The sequence below is a fragment of the Myotis daubentonii genome, chromosome 4 (genome assembly GCF_963259705.1).
Source record: "Myotis daubentonii chromosome 4, mMyoDau2.1, whole genome shotgun sequence".
Classification (NCBI taxonomy): domain Eukaryota; kingdom Metazoa; phylum Chordata; class Mammalia; order Chiroptera; family Vespertilionidae; genus Myotis; species Myotis daubentonii.
Window position 1 is genome coordinate 10,751,172 of NC_081843.1, and position 19,681 is coordinate 10,770,852.

Genomic DNA, 19,681 nt, shown 5'->3' on the forward strand with positions numbered 1-19,681 from the left:
TGGCCATGCAGCTTGGCTCAGTGGTTGCGCATTGACCTGTGAATCAGGAGGTCACGGTTTGATTCCAGGTCGGGAACACTGGATGTCCAGGTGGGGGGCGTGCAGGAGGCGGCCAATCAATGGTTCTCTCATCATTGATGTTTCTCTCTCCCTCTCCCTTCCTCTCTGAAATCAATATGAATGTTTTTTTAAATGCAAGTTCTGATTCTGTAGGTTGGGGTGTGGCTCAGTGGTGCTGATACTGAGCGTCTTTGCATACCAAGAGGTTAGGGGATTTCTATGCAGATAAGCCAGGCCTGAAGCCCATGGTTGTGAAAGAGGAAATGAAACAGATAATTTCTTTCTCATCCCCAGGGATTATCTTCGTGCCAGGGACAACCCAGCTGAAGGCCAAGGACATCCTCTACCGGCTAAAGCAGTCTCATGCCCAGAGCATCGTGACCACAGATGCCCTTGCCCCGGAGGTGGACTCTGTGGCTTCTGAGTGTCCCGCTCTGAAAACCAAGCTCCTGGTGTCTGACCACGGCCGTGAGGGGTGGCTGGACTTCCGATCTCTGATTCAGTGAGTTTCGGGTCTGACGGAGGTGCTCTCTGAGGAACGGTGGGAGAAGGCCCTCCGCACCCAAGCGCTGTAGACAGACAGCTGGTGGGAGGAAGCTCACCAGGCCTGGCTCCAGAAACCTCTTCCCAGCTGTGTCCCTGACCTGCTGTGTGCCCCTGGGCTCCTTCCTGCCCCTCTCTTAGCCAAGGTTGTTTCATCTGTAATATCAGGACAGTGCGCTTCTGTGCTTCTCTCCCTAAAGTTTGATCACCCCTGGGATGTGAAAGGAGGTGTAACTTCAGAGGATTACTGTGTTTCAAGCTTTTTGTAGGTGGGAACCTAAAAGATTATTCACACATAAATATAAATAAATGTATACGGATACGTTGGATAGAGGTTAAAATGGATCTTTGAGGTGAAAGTTGAGACTGCAAGAAAAAATGAGGCTGTGACTGGCAGAGGGTTTTGGGGGCCAACATCTCCCAGGGTCTGGGTGCCCTTAGAAAGTTAGGGAAATGCCGGGAGGTCAGAAAGACCCTCCACCTCCAATCCTTTAATTCTGTGAGCCTTCAGGGGTTTTTTACACAGTCGACCTGAGAAACTTCCGGACCTGTAGAAAATTTTTATGAGTTTATTTGAGCCAAGCTGACAACATATGCTGGGAAGCAACATCTGAAATGCTCTGGAGGAAAACCGTTTTGTAGCTTCTTTCATGCATTTGACATTCAGGAGGTGACGCAAGAAAGATTACAGGAAAGTGGGAGAAAGCCAGGTGGGGATGGGATGACAGGATAGTTAAGATGATGTGCTCTCTTGCGGGGTAACACCCCCTACAAGGGATATCACTTTTCGTATTTCAAGGGCGTGTTAACCTACCTGCACAAGAACAATGGACAGGCTTGCTTAAGGCAAAGGTAAACCTTTCACCAGAGAAGTTATGAGTCAAGAGCCTGACTCCCCACCATGTCCTACCCAGTCAGGAATTTATGATCAGATCACCTGTGAGGTTAGTTCCACTGAGCCCCCTGTTCCACCCACAGCTCAAACCTTGCTGGGTTTCTTTTCTTTGTCTCTTTTATTTTTCTGAGCTAACATTGGTTTATAACATGTAAGTTGTACTGGCTTTGTTTTCTTGAAGTAACATTTCTATTTTTAAAGTAAAATGTTATTCAACCCCAAAAGGCAAATACTTCACTGACGTCACACCTGTGTTGGACTCTAGGGTCCGGAGTTGGGCTCTCCCTCCAGGGAGCAGGCCCTCACCTTCCCCTGGCGCTACCTTTGCCTTTCTTTCTCCTCAAAACCAAGGGCCTTTCTTCTGCCCAGAACTTGTTTCCTGAGTCAATGCAGCCCAGCTGGCTCACTTCTACTACCTCTGTGGCTTTCTAGTTAAACTTTCTTTATATAATTTGAATAAACAAATGAAGCCAGAGAGTTAATAAAAACCTAAATAAATAATACTGTTTAAGAATCCCTTAAGTTGCCCAGAGTCACTGTGGTACCATATCTCAACAAGAGCCAGTGTTCCCTCCAGCGCTTGGATGATCTGCAGTTTATTTGAACAACACAGGAAGCTTAATGGTCACGTCCAATCATCATAGGCGCCTATCATCACAGGCCCAGGAGACTGAGTGTAGAAACTCCCAGGAATCAAGGTCCACTGAGGGGCCTGCAGTTTTCCTCTGTAGGCTCGAGCGTACACCAGATGGACACATATATTTCTTCCACTCTCCCTCTCCCTCCCTCTCTCTCTGCACCCCTCTTATCACCAAGGTTATGGGGTGAAATTCCTGTAAAGTTAGTTTGTGTGAAATGAAGCTTAGCAGTGTGAGTAAGAGGACAGTCTATGCATCACACTGGGTTTGAACCCTGGCTCTGCCAATTGCTGGCTGTATGTCTTCAGGCAAGTTACCTAACCTCTCTGAGCCCCAGTTTCCTCATCCACAAAGGGAGCATGACAAGTTGGGCATAGTCACCTCTTAGGATTGCTCTGAAGATTTAATGAGCTCTTATTTGTAAGTCACTTAGAGCATTTTTGGAAACAGTAAGTTCTATTTCAATGTTTCTTAAATTATAAAATAATTGGCTGTGTTTTCCCATTTTTTTAAATGAAGAAACGTCAGTCTTCGTACCCAAGTCACCCATAAACTCTGTTTGATGCTTCAGACCTGGAGACTAGTTCTTCCTCCAGTGTTGCAAAACCCCAGTTTCTGCCTGGGCCAGGTACTCAGTTGGTTAGAGTGCCAAGGTTGTGGGTTCTGTCCCTTGTCAGGGCACATATAAGAATCCACCAATGAAAGCATAAATAAGTGGAACAGAATATCCATGTTTCTCTCTCTCTCTCTCTCTCTCTCTCTCTCTCTCTCTCTCTCTCTTTCTCTCTCTTTTGCCCTCTCTCTCTCTCCCTTCCTCTCTCTAAAATCTATACAAGCAAATCAGGTTTCTGACTTTGAGCCTCATGTTGTGTCTCTTGCTGACCCTGAGGGTGGAGCCAGGAGACCTGACTTCTCTCCTTTTCTGTTCCATCCCTTTGTAGATCAGCATCCCCAGATCACACCTGTATTAAGTCAAAGACCACGGACCCAATGGTCATCTTCTTTACCAGTGGCACCACCGGCTTCCCCAAGATGGCAAAACACAGCCATGGACTTTCCTTGCGACACTCCTTCCCTTCAAGGTAGGAAAGAGGGCAGGAACTTAGAGGCTGGGTCACAGTCTGGGGCAAGGTGTGTGTGTGTGTGTGTGTGTGTGTGTGTGTGTGTGTGTGTGTGTTGGGAAAGGTGCTCTAAGTAGAACTGAGTCCATCCTGCTTCTCCCTTCTGCTCTCTTTGGTTCAGACCACTGAGGGTCTCCGAGGCGAAGGTCTGGACTTCTAAGTGTGTGTTGACAGAAGCCTCCCAGTGACAAGGGGGTCCTGCCTGAGCACCTTCACAGGTGTGGCGGGAACATGGGTGGAGGCAGCAGGTATTCTGCAAGCTCCACAAATGATAAGCCATGTGTCTTTGTCACTGGTTCTAGGTTTGCTGGGAGGAGGACAGAAAGTTCTAGCTATGTGAACTGTACAGATACAGAGGTGGAGTTTCCCAGTCATGAACCATTAGGGGGAAGTAATACCTGGAACCAGGCCACTGCCTTTAACCTAAAATAAATAATTGTAGAGGCTGAAGGCACAGCCTTGCGTTAACCATGTAACCAATATTTAACCAAACATCGTTTCCCTCCTACTTCCTCCTCCCCAAGGAGTAATATTCAGACCAGACCACGTTCTGTGGGGAAGTATGGGCCTTGGTTGGCAAGTCTGTAAGGAGGATTCTCCAAAAGGTCGGGGGCCTCTGAGGGGACCTTCCCAAAGGAGGCAGCCCCTACCTTGACTTTTCCAAACAAGTCTGATCCCCTGGGCGTTTTGTTGGAATCTCTAAGTTTAGTCTTTAAGACCGGGCCTTGAAGAAGCAGGTGCTTTCTCAAGGATATTTACCCTGCTGATTGTATCTAGAGGTTAAATTTAGTTCAAGCCGTTGTTACAATAAAAGGCTAACAGGGCGGGCATTTCGGGCTCTTTTGGTTCCTAAAGCCAGACAAGCCCCTTAGCCTTCTCTTTCACAGATACGTGTGTCAAAGCAATCTGTTCATCCGTCTCTCAGGGTCTGCTGGTCAGCCCCAGGAAAGTTCTATGTATTTTGTATCTTATTAAGCAGAGCAGGGGGCAGAGAAGATGTCTTGTGGACACTGGGTATCTGTGCTAATGATAATACTTGATCAGCAAAACCCTGGAGGAATGGGGATGGAAAGAAGGGGAGAGTTTTCTTTGAGGTCAGAATAACATAAGCAAAGGTGCAAAGATATAAAAGGTAGCACTCATAGCCCAGCCAGCGTGGATCAGTGACTGAGCATCCACCTATGAACCAGGAGGTCATGGCTCAATGGCAGGTGAGGGCACGTGCCCAGGTTGCGGGATCCATCCATGGTGTAGGGCATGCAGGAGGCAATCAATGATTCTCTTCACCATTGATGTTTCTATCTCTCTTTCCCTGGCCCTTCCTCTCTGAAATCAATAAAAATATATTTTTAAAAGTAGCATTCAAAGAGATTTGAGAGGAGCTGTTGCTCAGCATGTCAGGAAGGCACAGATGGGAGGAGCTGAGAGAGTGAGTGGGGCCCAGAGCACACAGGGTCATGGGGACTTTGGTGTAGAGAGTGAGCTTATTGGGAAAACAGTGGGTGGTATTGAAAGGTTGTTAACCAGGGAGAGACCTAATCCAATTTGTATTTTTGAACAGATCACTGTCCTGCAGGGTGGAGAATGGCTCAGAAAAAGAGTAGATTTAGAAAGACCTGTTAGAGGGTCTTAGGATAATTTAGGTACAAGATGGTGGTGGCTTGCACAAGTTGCTGGGGACATGAGAAAGTTAAGAAGTCTGAGAATTTCAGAGCTGGAATGGGAAGGTGTGCTGGCTAGATGTGGGAGGGAGGAGGGGCTGGAGAATCAAGGTGGACTCCCAGGTTTTGAGTTTGCACAGTAATGACATTCACTGAAACACAGAGAGCACTGGAGAAGAATTAGTCCCGGGAGGCAGGAGAGATTAGGATGCTCTGGGTTTGAGATGCCCGAGAGACATCCCAGAAGAGATGCTCAGTGGGCAGTTGGGTCTGAAGCTCAGAACAGAGGTCCCTAGCATGTAATTTCCTGTGGGTGTGCCACAGCCCTCAGAGAGATGGGAACAGGGAGTGTGAATGGCTCTCCAGGCCCCTCCCTACTAATAGATGAGCTCTTCAAAGCCATACCTCCTCTTGGGAGAGTTGAGTTTTTCTCAAGGAGTTATGCACACAGAGGTCCCTCAGAAGCAGGAAGAGTAGGGTGGAGAAATGCTTCAGACCTAGCTGAGTAGCCCCTGGATTCAATTTTCTCTCTCTCCATCTACCAGCTGTTTCTGTTGTGTGTGTGTTTTTAAATATTAAATGTCTATTGTTCAAAGTATTACATATCTTCCCCTTTTCCCCCCATTCCCTCCTTCAAGCCCACCCCATCCCCTGTTTGTTTATTATTTATTAGTTAATCCTGACACGAGGATATTGGTTTTTCATTGATTTTTAGAGAGTGTGGGAGGAGGAGAGACACAGAGAGAGAAACATTGATGTAAGAGAGACACATCAATTGGTTGTCTCCCACATGCACCCCAACCAGGGCTGCCTGCAAATGAGGCACATGCCCTTAACCAGAATCAAACCCAAGACCCTTCAGTCCATGGGCCAACGTCCTAAACACTGAGTCAAACCAGTTAGGGCTGTTTCTGTTATGTTTTGATGCTGTTCTCAGAAAGGCCCCTCCCTTATTATCCCCGATGGCTGCCAGCATTGCCCAAAACTACCAATAACAGATGTGAATCCAGAAAAAGAGCAACAGACTTCATCCCAGTATTCCCAGCCTTAAGGATCATTCTGATTGGACCAGTTGAAGTGGCATGTGACCAGGAAATCCGATTGGGGTGCCTTTGGGTTTGGGGTGGGAGTGAGTCCGGAGCCCCACACAAACCACATGACTTGAGAGTGAGACGGGTGGCTCGCTGTCTGAGAACCAGATTCCCGAGCCCTCAGTCACATCCTCCTGTGGTTACAAAGCTGAGGCCACTGTATTTTGGAGTCAGCAGGGAAGTACTGCAGCTGAAGGCCTCTGATGTCTTCTGGTGCCTGTCAGATCCAGGCTGGATTATGGCTACTGTGGAGACCATGATTGAACCATGGACAGCAGGGTCTACAGTCTTCATCCACCATCTGCCCCAGTTTGACCCTAAGGTCATTGTGGAGGTAAGAGGACTAATCTCTCATTGTCAACAAACTCCTGGAGAAACCCATGTTTCAGGCTCAAGAACTGGCCCCTGCTGAGAAGAGTGTATGTAACAAAGGAGCCCATTAGGGTGATAGAACCTGGGCTCTGGGGGTCTCAAATGTGAGGTGCTGAGTCAGTGGATGAGTCTCTCAGAATACACATTTTGAGAAATTAAAGCAATCAGACAATCTCAGGTCTCCTGGCTTCTCCAGGGCCAGGTAGCTGGTGTGTGCGTGTGAATTTATTGAAGTGTTTCAAACCAGAGCCCTTGGAATAGGATGGTTCTAGCTCCTTTTCAGACCTTTAACATTGTTAGGGGTAACCTTACCTCTCTGAGCTCAGTCTCCTCACCTGTAAGATGGGTGTTTTAATAATTACTACCTCGTAAAATTGTTGGGAATAATGAGATGATACAGGCAAAGTGTGTAAAGTGCTAGCCCTGAGGCCTGCACCTGAAAACACTCAGGATCTGGTAGCAGTTGCTGTTATTGTTATGAGCACACCATGGTGACAATTGAAGTTGCCTCCATAAACCCTTTCAAATGACTTCCCTGCTCCTGAACATGCTGTTTGCGTTTCCACTCACTGCACCCTTGCTTTCCTTCCGCATACCTTCCTCTCCGCCACTCAAGTCCAACATCTCCCCTCACCACTGTGGGGCCTGTTCTTCTCCAGGCCCTTCCATTGGAGCCCCTCACTGCTCATCTTTAATCCATTATACCCTTTCTTTATATTATCAGTCTCTCACTTCCCATCAACTCTAGTCCCCCCCTCAGTCCATAAACACATGCATGTTCAATATATAGATACTGGAAGAATTAACAAATGAATAAATGAGCTCTCTTAGAAGGGAGAGCAGAAAAAAATGGTAATAATTGGCCAGTATTTTGTTGCTGTTTATGGCCAGTATTTTTCATCTTAACTATAAATATAAATTTTTTCTCTGTTCACTTTGTAGACACTCTTTAAATACCCCATCACCCAGTTCCTTACTGCACCCTCTGTATTTCGAATGATTCTGCAGGAGAATTTTGGCAGGTATGTAGATGTGGCTTGTTGTAATCACAATCTTTGGGTAGGATTTTAAGGAGTCTATTTCACTGTGGTCTTGTCGGTGGGGAACAGGCTCTTCCACGGGGTTGGGAGGAAAGAATCCCAAAGATCCACGCCCAGGAGATTGCGATGTGGCAACGTGGTTTATTTGTTAGGTAACATCAACAGAGTTCTCCTCCCGGCTTCCCAATGCCCCATCTCCCTGGGCCCTGCCCTGGAAAGAGTCCAGTCTCCTCTTCAACAGCCAACACAAAGGCCAATGCCCGGAGTTTCTGCTTCATGATCCTTCGGCCTGGACGTCTCCCCCGGCCCAGGTGGCCTCCAGACCTGCATGGTCCTCTGCTCCTGGGCGGGAGGGGACAGGAACAAATTGGGCCACTGGGGTCCCAGGCAAGAGAGACAGCCAGCATTACCCCCCGGGTCTCAACCAGGAGCTTTTTCAAAACAACCCACTAACTTCCCAAGATTCCAGCGGCATGCACTGGGCCCACCCCCAGCCAACGATCTTTCCCAGGTTAGACTGACAGCCTCTGTGGTCCCACACCTCCCCCTTCGCCATTTTGACTTTACTGGGCAGTTCCTGACCTCCCCTGTGCCCCCTCCCACACACAATCCCAACCCAGAGGGGGGAGGGGGGTGTTAATCCCCTTGGGGGGACTGTGCTGCCATTTCTTGGGTGTGAAACTGGAGCTTCCTGGTGAAGCAAACAGGCCTCTGCTTCCCAGCTGCCCGTGCTCCACATTGTCAGCCTCTCCCCTGGCTCTGTTTCTTTCAATCACCAGCCAAGGATGGTTAACAGTCTGACTGTTTTATCTCTGGTTCTTTGAGGACAGTGAGAGCTAGTGTGTGTGTGTGTGTGTGTGTGTGTGTGTGTGTGTGTGTGTGTGTGTGTGAAATGTGAAATGCGGGTAGCGATAATTACCAGCCAGTCTAATTAGTTTATTAAGCAGGACTCAGATCCAAATGAAACAGTGAGCCTTGCATCATTGTGAGTTTTTTCTTTTTAAAACTTTTTTATTGTGAAATAACAAACATAAGACATAAATTTGATTAAGAAATTGTTGAAAATTAAACCAATATGTAACCACTCATTCAAGTCACAATAAGAGAACATTGCCAGCCCCCAGTGACCTACTCAGACCTCTCCAACTCCCTACAGGGATTCACTATCCTGATTTTTATGGTGTCCACTCATTTGTGTGTGTTTTTCTCCCCCTCTCTCCCTTGTAGTTTACCTCCTAAGGAAGTATTAGTCTCTTTTACTTGCTTGTGAGCTTTGTAATCATATTATTTTGTAATGTCTGGCTTCTTTTTACAACGTTATATTTCTAAGATGTGCCCATGTTGCATCATGTTGCTGTAGCTAACTTTTATTGCTGTATAATATCTCATTTTATAAAAAGTCCACATTTCCTTCCATCCGCTCTACCACTAATGGACATCTGGGTGGTTTGCAGTTGAGGGCTGCTGATGACTGACACTGTTCTTGCGCATTCACCCTGTGCACATCAGCACTCATTTGTGTGGGAGTCTTTCTCGGAGAAATTGCTGAGTCACACTGACACCGCATCCTACCACCTATTTTCCAAAGTATCCCATCATCCTGTGCGCCCACTAGCAGGGGGGCAGGATTCCCTTGTTCCACATCTTTGACAGCATCTGTTCGTGTCAGAGTCTTTAATTTTTACCAATCTGATGCAGATAGTGTCATTTTGCTATAGTTTTATTTTGTATTTCCCTGTGTTTATAGATTAATTTTGAGCTAAACTGCAATCTTGTCTTTGAACCTAATGGGCACTTATGTATATTTTAGTGACTCTAAAATGGAAATGGCTGCTTCAAAAATCAGACCTAATATCTTTTAGACACAGAGTTAAAATGTCAAGGAGTTGAACAAGTACCCTTACGAAGCTAACTCTGAAATACAACTTGCATTTATTCACAAAGCCTCCATCCCAGCATGCCCTTGGAGTCTGCCTTGATCTGTATTTCAAAGCTCATATGACAGCCACTTTGTGCGACATTCCTCAGATGATGAACTTGGTCCAAACCCAGTAAAAATCCAATCAGGGCATTGCTAATGACTCCACTGGAGACTCTGCTAATTTTACCTACTTTGGAGAAAGCTCCAGATGAGTGAGGAAGACACCCCTAATGAAACCAGCCCCTTGTCCACCACTCCTGACTCTGTGTCCCAGGAGAGGTGTTGGGGGGCCTGGGGGAGTGGGTTTGGGCGGGGCAGGGGAAGAGAGCCAGAGGTCTGCCACTTCCCTCATCGCCAAGAACTGGTCTGGCTCAGGCTACTGATGCTCAGACCTTAGTCACTTCTCCTCATTTTGTTCGGGGAGTCCATTATAATTGGGTGATTGTTTTTTGTATTATTTATGGAATTTCACTGAGGAAAATGGAGGAGAAATAATGTACAGCACACGGCGTGCCTAATACAGGATATACCTGTTACAGGCTCACAGCAGACTTTTCTGTTGTCTCCAAAATGCCTTCTTAAAGGGCTGCTACCTGTGACCCCTGTCCTGTTTCCCACACTCAGCCCAATCTTCCTTGATGCCAGAGCAATTGATTGACAATCCCTAACTTGCATTCTCCACTTGGGAACACAAAAGCCCTTCAGTTCACATAACCCATCTCCCCCAAGACAGGAAGTGCAGCCCAATAACCCCCAGCGTGTCCCCAGAGTCTAGCCCAGGGGTGGGCAAACTTTTTGACTCGAGGGCCACAATGGGTTCTTAAACTGGACCGGAGGGCCGGAACAAAAGCATGGATGGAGTGTTTGTGTGAACTAATATAAATTCAAAGTAAACATCATTACATAAAAGGGTACAGTCTTTTTTATTATTTCAATAGTTTTATTCATTTCAAACATTTTAACAAGAAGAATGTAAACACTAATTATTATAATTTGAAACTTCAAAAAATGGAGGAGTCATAGCACAATAACATACCTTATATTGAAGATGGCAACGGCAAAATAAAATTGCCTAACAAAGGAAAGGTACAAAAGCCTTTCAAATTAAACTTAAATATAATAAAATAATTTAAAACTAAAACAAATAGAAAAGAACAAAATGTGTAAACAGTAAATTAAACATTTTCTTTAGTGCCACTTCCAAATTATGCCCGGGGCGTAGATGTAGATGGCAGTGTAGACTGGGTTGAAAGGTTTTTGGTCTTTAAAACATCAACGTCAGTGGGAACAGTGTTGTTGGTCTCCTTTTTTAGCTAATGCATCAAAGTCTGAAGTTAGTTTTGTTGTGGCCATTCTCAGGATAGATCTGAGGTGTTCGTCAGTGAAGCTGGATCTGTGAGGGGCTTTGTTGATGTTCATGACGCTAAATGTCTGCTCACAAACATAGGTTGACCCAAACAGCACCAGTATCTTCTGTGCCATCCTCCGGATGTTTGGAAAAGTGGCTTCATTAAGTGAAGCATAGAAGTCTCTTAGTTCAAGAGAGCTGAATTTCTCCTTTAGGACAAAGTCAGACTGAAGATCGATGAGTTCCAGTTGCACCTCTTCTGGTGCTGTTTCAGGGTTTTGTGACAAAGGACAGGCCACCAGTTGAAGTGACTGGTCAATTTTTTCAACATCAGAAAACCGACGACAGAATTCTGCATGCAGGTCATCCAGTGATTTGCTGTATTTCTTTACGTTTTGGATGGTCTCCTTCTGTGTGGCTAGTATGGAAAAATGAGTGAAGACTTTGTCTGAAATTTGTCTGGAAAAGAAAATCAGCTTCGATTTAAAGGCTTTCACATTAGTGTGCATGCCATGTACATACTGATCTTTTCCCTGTAGCTTCACATTTAGCTCATTCAAATGTGAAAATATATCTACAGCAAATGCAAAGTCACACAGCCAATTCTTGTCACTCAGCTCAGTAAATTCGTCAGACTTCCCCTTTAATTTCAAAAATGCACCAATATTTTCTTTGAGCTCCCACACTCGTTGGAAAACTTTGCCCAAACTCAACCAGCGGATACGAGAGTGGTAAAGTAAGTCGTGGTGATCTGCATCAGTTTCCTCCAGAAACTTAATAAACTGACGGTGCTGAAGTCCCTTTGCTCGAATGAAATTAACAAGCTTTACGGCTGGATTAACAACATGATTAAGTTGTAATATAGACTTGCACAATGATTCCTGGTGAATAATACAGTGAAGAAAAATAACATCTTGGTTAGGGTTCTCCTCTTTCACTTTATCCTGAATTCTTTTTAGCAGTCCAACATTTTTTCCAGTTAAATTTGGAGATCCATCTGTCGTGACATTAGCAAGTTTACTCCATGGTAGCTTCATTTTCTCGATGACAGTAGACACCCGGTCATACAAGTCCTCTCCCCGTGTTTTTCCTTTCAGTGGCTCCATGGCTAAAAACTCCTCCGTAATTTCAAAATTGTCACTAATCCCTCGGATAAAAATTAAGAGCTGAGCAGTGTCCTTTACGTCATTAGTTTCATCCAATGCTAGTGAATAAAATTTAAAGAACTCTGCCTTACTATTTAACTTGCTGGCCAAGTCTTCATCAATCAATTCCACTCGACGAGTCACTGTCCTGCGTGATAAGCTGAGTTTTTCAAACTTGCCTTTGCTCTCTGGACACAAGAGACTTGCTGTCTCTATCATACATTCTTTCAAAAACTCACCTTCAGAGAGAGGTTTGCTAGCTTTTGTTAATTTGAATGATAGCATAAAACTTGCTTTGGTAGTTGTCTCTTGAATTGCAGTTTGTCTGTGAAAGACATTTTGCTGAGCCTGTAATTTATCCATCAACCTCTGTGCAGTAGCCTCCCATTCTTGAGGTGACTGCTTGCTAGCATAGTTGCCATGCTTTGTGGCAAAGTGATGGCTGAGATTGTACTCTTTGAAGACTGCAAGTGTTTCCTGGCATATCAGACATACCGGCATTGATCGGACTTTGGTGAAAAAATATTTTGTTGTCCACTCCCTCTTAAACACTCGGCATTCACTGTCCACTTTCCTTTTCTTTGGTCCACTCATGTTTAATATTGGGCTAAAACCAACAGTACCGTTCTCTTATTAAATTCTTTACTAAAATAAGACAGTAAAGTATAAAAACAAGTGATTAAATTTGCTCTACTATAACATTTTTGGTCTTCTATATATATATATATATATATATACAAAATCATCTGAAAAAGTTCAGACATGGGACAGAGGCACACCCTGACCATAGAGAACAACCCCTTTCCTCCATGGGAAACCTGTGTATCTTTCACACAGGCCCTTTGTTTATGGTAACACACATAGCTGCACATTGCTGTGTCTTCCAGACACACTTGTATGGGAGGTGCTAGGGCAGTGCAAAACATGGGTAATCAGTAGTTACCACTAGCACTTCCGTTACTGGCAAAAAACAGCCGCAGTGCACATAGTGTGAAAGAGCCCATTATCAATGTCAGATTGCATCCACTGGACTCTATAAAAACAACCAAGTGCCACTTTTAAATGCCCATTGCAACAGTTTTTCTTATTAAAAGCTGGAAATGGCAGGATATTTATATATATACCCCTACTGTGACAGCCTGGCAGAGCATTACAAAGGAGAAAACCCAGCATCTGGTGATGTCCATAAGTACAAGACTTCAGGCTGTCATTACCAGGAAAGGGTTTCATCCAAGTATTAGATATGAACATTTGATTTTCAGTTTTTCATTTGTCCAATTACTTCTGAAACCCTGAAATTAAGCGATTTTGTAATAAAATCTTTAGTTCATCACATTTCTATACAATCTTTTTGTTCAACCCACTGAATTAGGGTTCGTTCGCACTAGCCGTGCTGCCGTTACAGTGTGGTGCTGTACTGCAATGCAGCGCAGCTAGGGTTAATGCAGGGTACACAGGTTTCCATCATGTTTGCGTTGATGCTAATGTGCAGTGAAGCATGTTAACCCAAATGCCCTGTAGCACGCATTTTTACAGCTGAAAGTCTTTGTTGTTTTATGAACAAGTCATTGTGATGTACAGAATGTGGAAACAGGAAAAAATTGTGTTTGAGTAGAGCTCTTAATCTTACCTCAGAAAGGCTCTGATACTGTGCTCTCCAGGGGCGTGTCTCCCTACATCACCACGATAATGTGTCTACGCATTCCCAGGGTGATGTCGGGAGACGCGTCCGCGGGCATTACAAGGAGCCTCTGGAAGACTGAGAGGTTGTTCCTTCTACTGAATGGGCGGATATAAATCCGCCCACTCAGAAGAAGGAGCTGCGGCCGTGTTTCCCGACGTTGCCATGTTAACACTGCTGCTGGTGAAGGAGCGGAGGGGAGAGCAAGAGAACCCTCCGCTCTTTCGGCTCCGGGGCCGGATAGAACAGCTGAACAGCGGGATCCGGCCCGCGGGCCGTAGTTTGCCCACGGCTGGGCTAGCCTTTACCCCTCATGGTTTATAAAACATCACTTTTTCCACATAGAAGCTTCCCTTAGAGGAAGTCTCAATGTCCTGATTTAGTTGGATCCTTAACTGAATCCATAGCCTTATCACCACCACCACCACCACCCCGCCACCGTCCCGCCTGAAGAACCGTTCATAGGGACTGACAGACAGGAAGTGAATGACGTCCACCCGGACGGCAAGTAAGGAAGTGAGGAAGCAGAAAGGTGGATGGGCTCCTAACTCCTGGGCCTGGGTAGGAGCGTCCAGGGCCTGCTCTGAAGCTCTGTGGACACCTTGTCTCTCCCAAACCTCAGGTTCCCTACTCTGGAGCATTGCTCTACTGGCGGGGAGGCCGTGCTGCCCGAGGAGCAAGAGAAGTGGCGACAACGGACGGGCCTTCTGCTCCACCAGCTCTACGGACAGTCGGAAACGGTAGGTGGACCGGCCCCTCTGGGCCACGCAGCCCAGCAGAGGAGCTGAATCTGCCAGAGCGTGTGCACAGGCCCCACTGTGCGCACAGCCAGCAGAGGGTGGCTCTGGAGTTCCAGGCTGATGGGCCCAAAAATCAGTTTGCAGAGAGAGGATTCACACACAGTCTTTGACTTGTCAAGACCTCAGTGTGCTGACGACTATTGGACAAAAGCTTCCAAAGGGGTCTGAGGACAGGGGCTGGGTCCCTGGGATCAGGGGAGCCGGGAGGAGCGATGGCAATGGAGGTGCCTCCTGCCTCATGGAGGCCCCGCCTGCGAGTCCTGCCCATGTCACCCTCCCTCCCTAAGCAGCAGCCACAGGGCCAGGCAGGAGCTGGGCCCAGAAGCTCACCTTTGGGTGTGTATGAGGGCAGCACACAGGTTTGATTGTGGGGCACGAGCAGGAGGGGAGGAGGGAGCACAGGCATCACACACACACACACACAAGCACGCACACACACACACACACACACACACACACACTGTGACCCCCGAGGCGATCACTGAGCACGCAGTGGGCAGGCCGTGGAGTCTGCTGTGCTGGCATCTTCAACCCCCTGATGCTGACACAGCCACTCTCCCCGCCTCCCACTATCCCCTCAGCTCACAGAGGCACCCCTTCTCAGGACCTGGAGGGCAGGCTCTTTTGGTCCTAATTCACATATTTGTCTGACAGTCTGTTGTTTTTTGCAAATGAAAATGTTTGTTTTAGTCAGTTAAGTGGTCTGCTTCCAGGCCTGAGAAATGTGAGGGCTCCAGGCCTGACCTTGCATGGCTGCCAGTTCACTTTTGAACAGAGAAGCACACGCTACACCCATAACCCCAGTCCCTTTGCTTGAAGCCACAGAATACTCCCTCCTCGCTGCCCGGGGCCTCATTTCCCAAAGCCCTTGCAACCCGCTCGCTCACCTGTGGGCGATTCCGTGTCCTGAAGTGTGAGCAGCAGCTTGGAGAGGGAGGCCTTCCACTCCCAGGAGCTCAGGTGTCAGTTCCTCTCAGCATCGCCCATGGCAGCTTCAAGCCCATAGGCATAGGTGGGCCCCGCCAGAAGCTGGGCTTACCAGTGTCCAAACTGGGAACAGAATGCCGACCCTGCGGGTGGTGGCGAGGGGAGGGGAAGGGTGTGTTTGCCCCCCCCCCCCGGGCTATGCCCAGCCTGCACATCCCCCAGGGCCAGCCCACTGTCCTCACTGATGTGGGGGGTCGTGCGCCAGGTGTCAGGGGTGCAGAGCCCAAAGGGCCGTCTCCATGCTCAGACGCTTGCTTTCTATGGAGGGAAACACCCCCAAAAGTCAGTACAATGCCCTGTTGGCGACAACAGAAATGCGGGGAAAGTACCACCGAAGGAGGGTCGCCCAGGCCTTCTCCTGGGGCCTGAGTCTGGGCTGGTTGCCCTGAGGAGCCAGGTGAGCTCATGGGTGTGGCCTGTGCAGCTTCCCACCCCCCAGGCTCTGAGAGGGGGTGCAGGCCGAGCCCCTCTGACAGAGGAGACCCAGGGCATCACCTCATCTTCTGACTGTGAAGGCTTCCCTCTAGGACAGATGGTAGCTTCAGAGAACCAGGAAGGAGGCAGAGGTCACCAGGAGGGCAATGGGGTGGGAGTGGTGGCAGAGGAGCAACCTAAGTGATTTCACTGCAGCCCAGAGGGCAGATGGGGCAGGGATCCTGTCAGCTGCAGTCTTGAGTAAGTGTTGGTCAAATGGACAGAAGCCTGGCGTGCAGTGGGCACTCCCCCACCCACAACCCGCCCACAGCCCCGAGCTCAGCCCTTTGCTCCTTTCTTGCCCCCCCCCCCCCCCCCACGGGACCCTGTGGCCCAGGATGCAGAGCTTCCAGCTCCCCACAGGCTCTATGAGCAGCGTCCCATGACCCCTGAGAGCAGGTGTGCTGTGTAAGGTTCTTGCTGCTCTGTGATCTGCCTGCACCCTTTGACCACTGGTATTCTCTTCCTTTTGTGCACAGGGATTGGTTTGCGGCACTCCCCGGGGATCACAGGTCAAGCCCGGTTCCATGGGGAAAGCCATCCCACCCTTCGACATCCAGGTTTGGTGCTAAAGGCGGGGCCAGGGAGCACTGAGGGCTCAGCTGGGATTGGACCCCATGTGACACCAGGCGGCAGAAGCAGCCCTGCTCCCTGCCCGAGTTATCTTTCTTCCTCTCCTTGTTACCTCTGATTTCCTGGGAGGTTTCAGTACTCCCAGCCGAGGCCGCGCACACAGCCGTGGCACACGGGACCTGGAGCAGCGCCGGCAGCTCTGTCCACCCGCCGGGGCTTTTAGCTTGTCCTGACCCCTGTTTTGTAGCTTGAAGACACATGCGACGTCCACGTACCAGGAAACAAACACACCCGTGACTTGCTGATTTTAAAGACTTGAGAGCTTCATCCTGTTTTCTGCCAGGGACCTCCCCATGGTCCCCACTGGTGTCACAGGCATAAGCCAGGCAGATCTTGGGTGGGCAGGAGTGCTGGGAGCCCTGCAGGGGGACTCACACACCTCTTGCTCCAGATCATCGACGACGAGGGCAACATCCTGCCGCCCAACACTGAGGGCAACCTTGGCATCAGGATCAAGCCCACCAAGCCCATTGGCCTGTTCATGTTGTATGAGGTGAGGGCGCCCCGCCTGCCACTCCCTGGCCCGGGTACCCCTGCAGCGAGAAGGGAGAGGACTCAACTCTGCATCCTGAGACTCCTCCCATCTCCCGTGATGTGCTCCAGTTCCATGAAGCCAGGTCCTGTTCCTGCAAAGTTCATAGCCTTTCCTCTCCTAACCCATGTGGCTGATGGGGTAGAGAAGCCTGGCTTCGGGATCATCAGACTTGGGGCTGATGATTAGAATGCCGGCTTCAGCTGGGTTCATGTCCTACCATCCGATTTACCAACAGGGTGGGAATAAACCTAGTCACTGTCCTGAGCCTCCTGAGGCCTCCCCTCCCCCACTTCTCAGACACACCGCCTGCAGACCTTAGTAGTCATGTGTTTCCCCATGACAAATAAACGGCAGATCTAAGATTCAAAACTGTCTTTCAGCCCCAAAGCCTAATGGGAAATCCAGGGATTACAGAACCTGTGATGGGCTCTAAGGAAACTGCCCCGATAACCCCTAGCCCTCCCAGGGTAGTGGAGGCCACTCAGGAAATTCTCAGCTCCCAAGATGGGCCCTGGAAGGGTGGGCACACCTGAAATTGATCTCAGATTCCACCTCCTTTCTCCCAAAGAACAGCCATCAGAGGTTCTCTCCTGGTTTCACTGTTGTCATCACTCTGGCCTCCAGGGGACGTTGCTCCCCATACTATCAATCAACAGTAAAAAACACTGGTTAAACCATTCATCAATTTTGTTTATCTTTTCAAAGAACCAGCTTTTGGTTTCATTGATTTTTTGTATAGTTTTTTTAGTCTCTATGTTATTTATTTCTGCGCTAATCTTTATTATTTCCCTCCTACTTACTCTGGGCTTTTCTAGTTGTTCTCTTTCTAGTTTTTTAAGTTGAAGGGTTGAATAGTTTATTGTTAATTTTTCTTGTTTTTTGAGGTATGGCTGTAGTGTTAGTACCTGCCCTCTCAGGAGTGCTTTTGCTGTGTCCCAGAGATTTTGGGTTGTTTTGTGTTCATTTTCATTTGTTTCCAGTAAGTTTTTAAAATTTATTTCTTGACTAGAGGCATAGTGCACAAAATTCATACACAGGGGGGTCCCCTCAGCCCAGCCTGCACCCTCTCCAATCTGGGACCCCTCAGGGGATGTCCAACTGCAGGTTTAGGCCCAATCCTGCTGTCAGACATTCCTCTCACAATCCTGGACCGCTGACTCCTAATCGCTCACATGCCTGCCTGCCTGGTCACCCCTAACTGCCCCCTCCTGCCAGCCTCATCACTCCTCACTGCCTCTGCGTGCCAGCCTGATCACCCCTAACTGCCCCCCGCTGCTGTCCAGGTCACCCCCAACTGCCCTCTCCCTGCAAACCTGGTTGCTCCTAACTGTCCCCCCGCCCCCCACCAGCCTGGTCACCACTTACTGCCTGCCCTGCCAGCCAGATTGCCCCCAACTGCCCCCCTCTGCCAGCCTGGTTGCTCCTAACTGCCCTCCTGCCAGGCTAATCACCCCCAACTGTCTCCCCTGCTGGCCTGGTTGTCCCCAACTGCCCCCTCTGCTGGCCTGGTCACCTGATGAGCCTGCTGTTGAGTAGTTTGGTCTTCCCTCACTAATCCCCCTGCCAGTCTGGTCACCCCACACAGCCTGCTTTTTCAGTCATTTGGTCATCCCTCTCTAACCCCCCTGCCGGCCTGGTCATAGGCAGCCATCTTGTGAGGGTGTGAGGGTTAAATTACATATTACCTCTTTATTATATAGGTATTCATTGGTAACCCATTCTTTGTTTAATAACATGATACTTAGCCTCCCTGTGTTTGAATGTTTTGGGGTGTTTTTACTGTAGTTGATTTCTAATTTCATTCCACTATGATCTGATAAGTTGCTTGATATGATTTCTATCTTCTTGAACTTGTAGAGACTTGTTTTGTGTCCTAACATGTGGTCTATCTTTGTGAATGATCCATGTGCACTTCAGAAGACTGTATATTCTGCTGCTTTGGGGTGAAATGTTCTATAAATGTCAATTAAATCCATCTGATCCAGTGTGTCCTTTAGAGTCACTGTTTCCTTGACACGTTTTTGTCTGGAAGATCTATCCAGTGAAGTCAGCAGGTGTTAAAGTCCCCTGCTATGACTGAATTGTTGTCATTCTCTCAGTTAAAGTCCTCTAGCAGTTTTTGGAATATATTTAGGTGCTCCTGTATTGGGTGTGTATATGTTTAACAGGGTTCTATCCCCTTGGTGGATCCATCTCTTTAGTATTGTGTAGTGATCTTTGTTGTCTTTTGTGAGGGCCTTCATTTTGAAGTCTATTTTATCAGATATGAGTATTGCTACTCCCACTTTTTTTTACCCTTTCCATTTGCATGGAAAACTTTTTTCCATTCCTTCATTCTCATCCTGTGTATGTCTTTTGTTCTGAGGTGGGAATCTTATAGACAGTATATAGTTGGCTCATATTTTTGTATCCATTCAGTTATCCTATCCCTTTTGATTAGACCATTTAATCCATTTATATTTAGGGTTATTGATAGGTATTTATTTATTGCCATTTTAATTCTGTATGTGTAGGGTTCTCTCTCTGTTTCTCCTTCTCATTACAGCAGTGCCTGTAGCATTTTTTTTATAATGCTGGCTTGGTGGTTATGTATTCCTTTGGCCCTTTTTTTTTTTTTTTGGCCCAGGAAGCTCTTTATTTGACTGTCTTTTTTGAATGATAGCCTTACTGGGTATAGTGATCTTGGTTTCAGATCCTTGCTTTCCATTACCTTGAGTACTTCATGCTATTCCCTTC

The 19,681-nt window shown here is 47.6% G+C and overlaps 2 protein-coding genes across 4 annotated transcripts in view; both read left to right on the forward strand.

The window, feature by feature from the left end:
- LOC132232794 (acyl-coenzyme A synthetase ACSM1, mitochondrial-like) overlaps nucleotides 1-19,681 on the forward strand; it is a 187,990-nt gene that overhangs the window by 95,466 nt on the left and 72,843 nt on the right. The gene's annotated exons all lie outside the window — the stretch shown is intronic.
- Nucleotides 1-19,681, forward strand: part of LOC132232796 (acyl-coenzyme A synthetase ACSM1, mitochondrial-like) — a 42,529-nt gene that overhangs the window by 10,857 nt on the left and 11,991 nt on the right. The window contains exons 3-9 of the mRNA XM_059692404.1: nucleotides 355-562; nucleotides 3,078-3,218; nucleotides 6,184-6,343; nucleotides 7,324-7,403; nucleotides 14,139-14,256; nucleotides 16,257-16,337; nucleotides 16,802-16,903. Of these exons, the coding sequence (XP_059548387.1) occupies nucleotides 355-562; nucleotides 3,078-3,218; nucleotides 6,184-6,343; nucleotides 7,324-7,403; nucleotides 14,139-14,256; nucleotides 16,257-16,337; nucleotides 16,802-16,903 (890 nt within the window). The remainder of the gene's footprint in view (nucleotides 1-354; nucleotides 563-3,077; nucleotides 3,219-6,183; nucleotides 6,344-7,323; nucleotides 7,404-14,138; nucleotides 14,257-16,256; nucleotides 16,338-16,801; nucleotides 16,904-19,681) is intronic.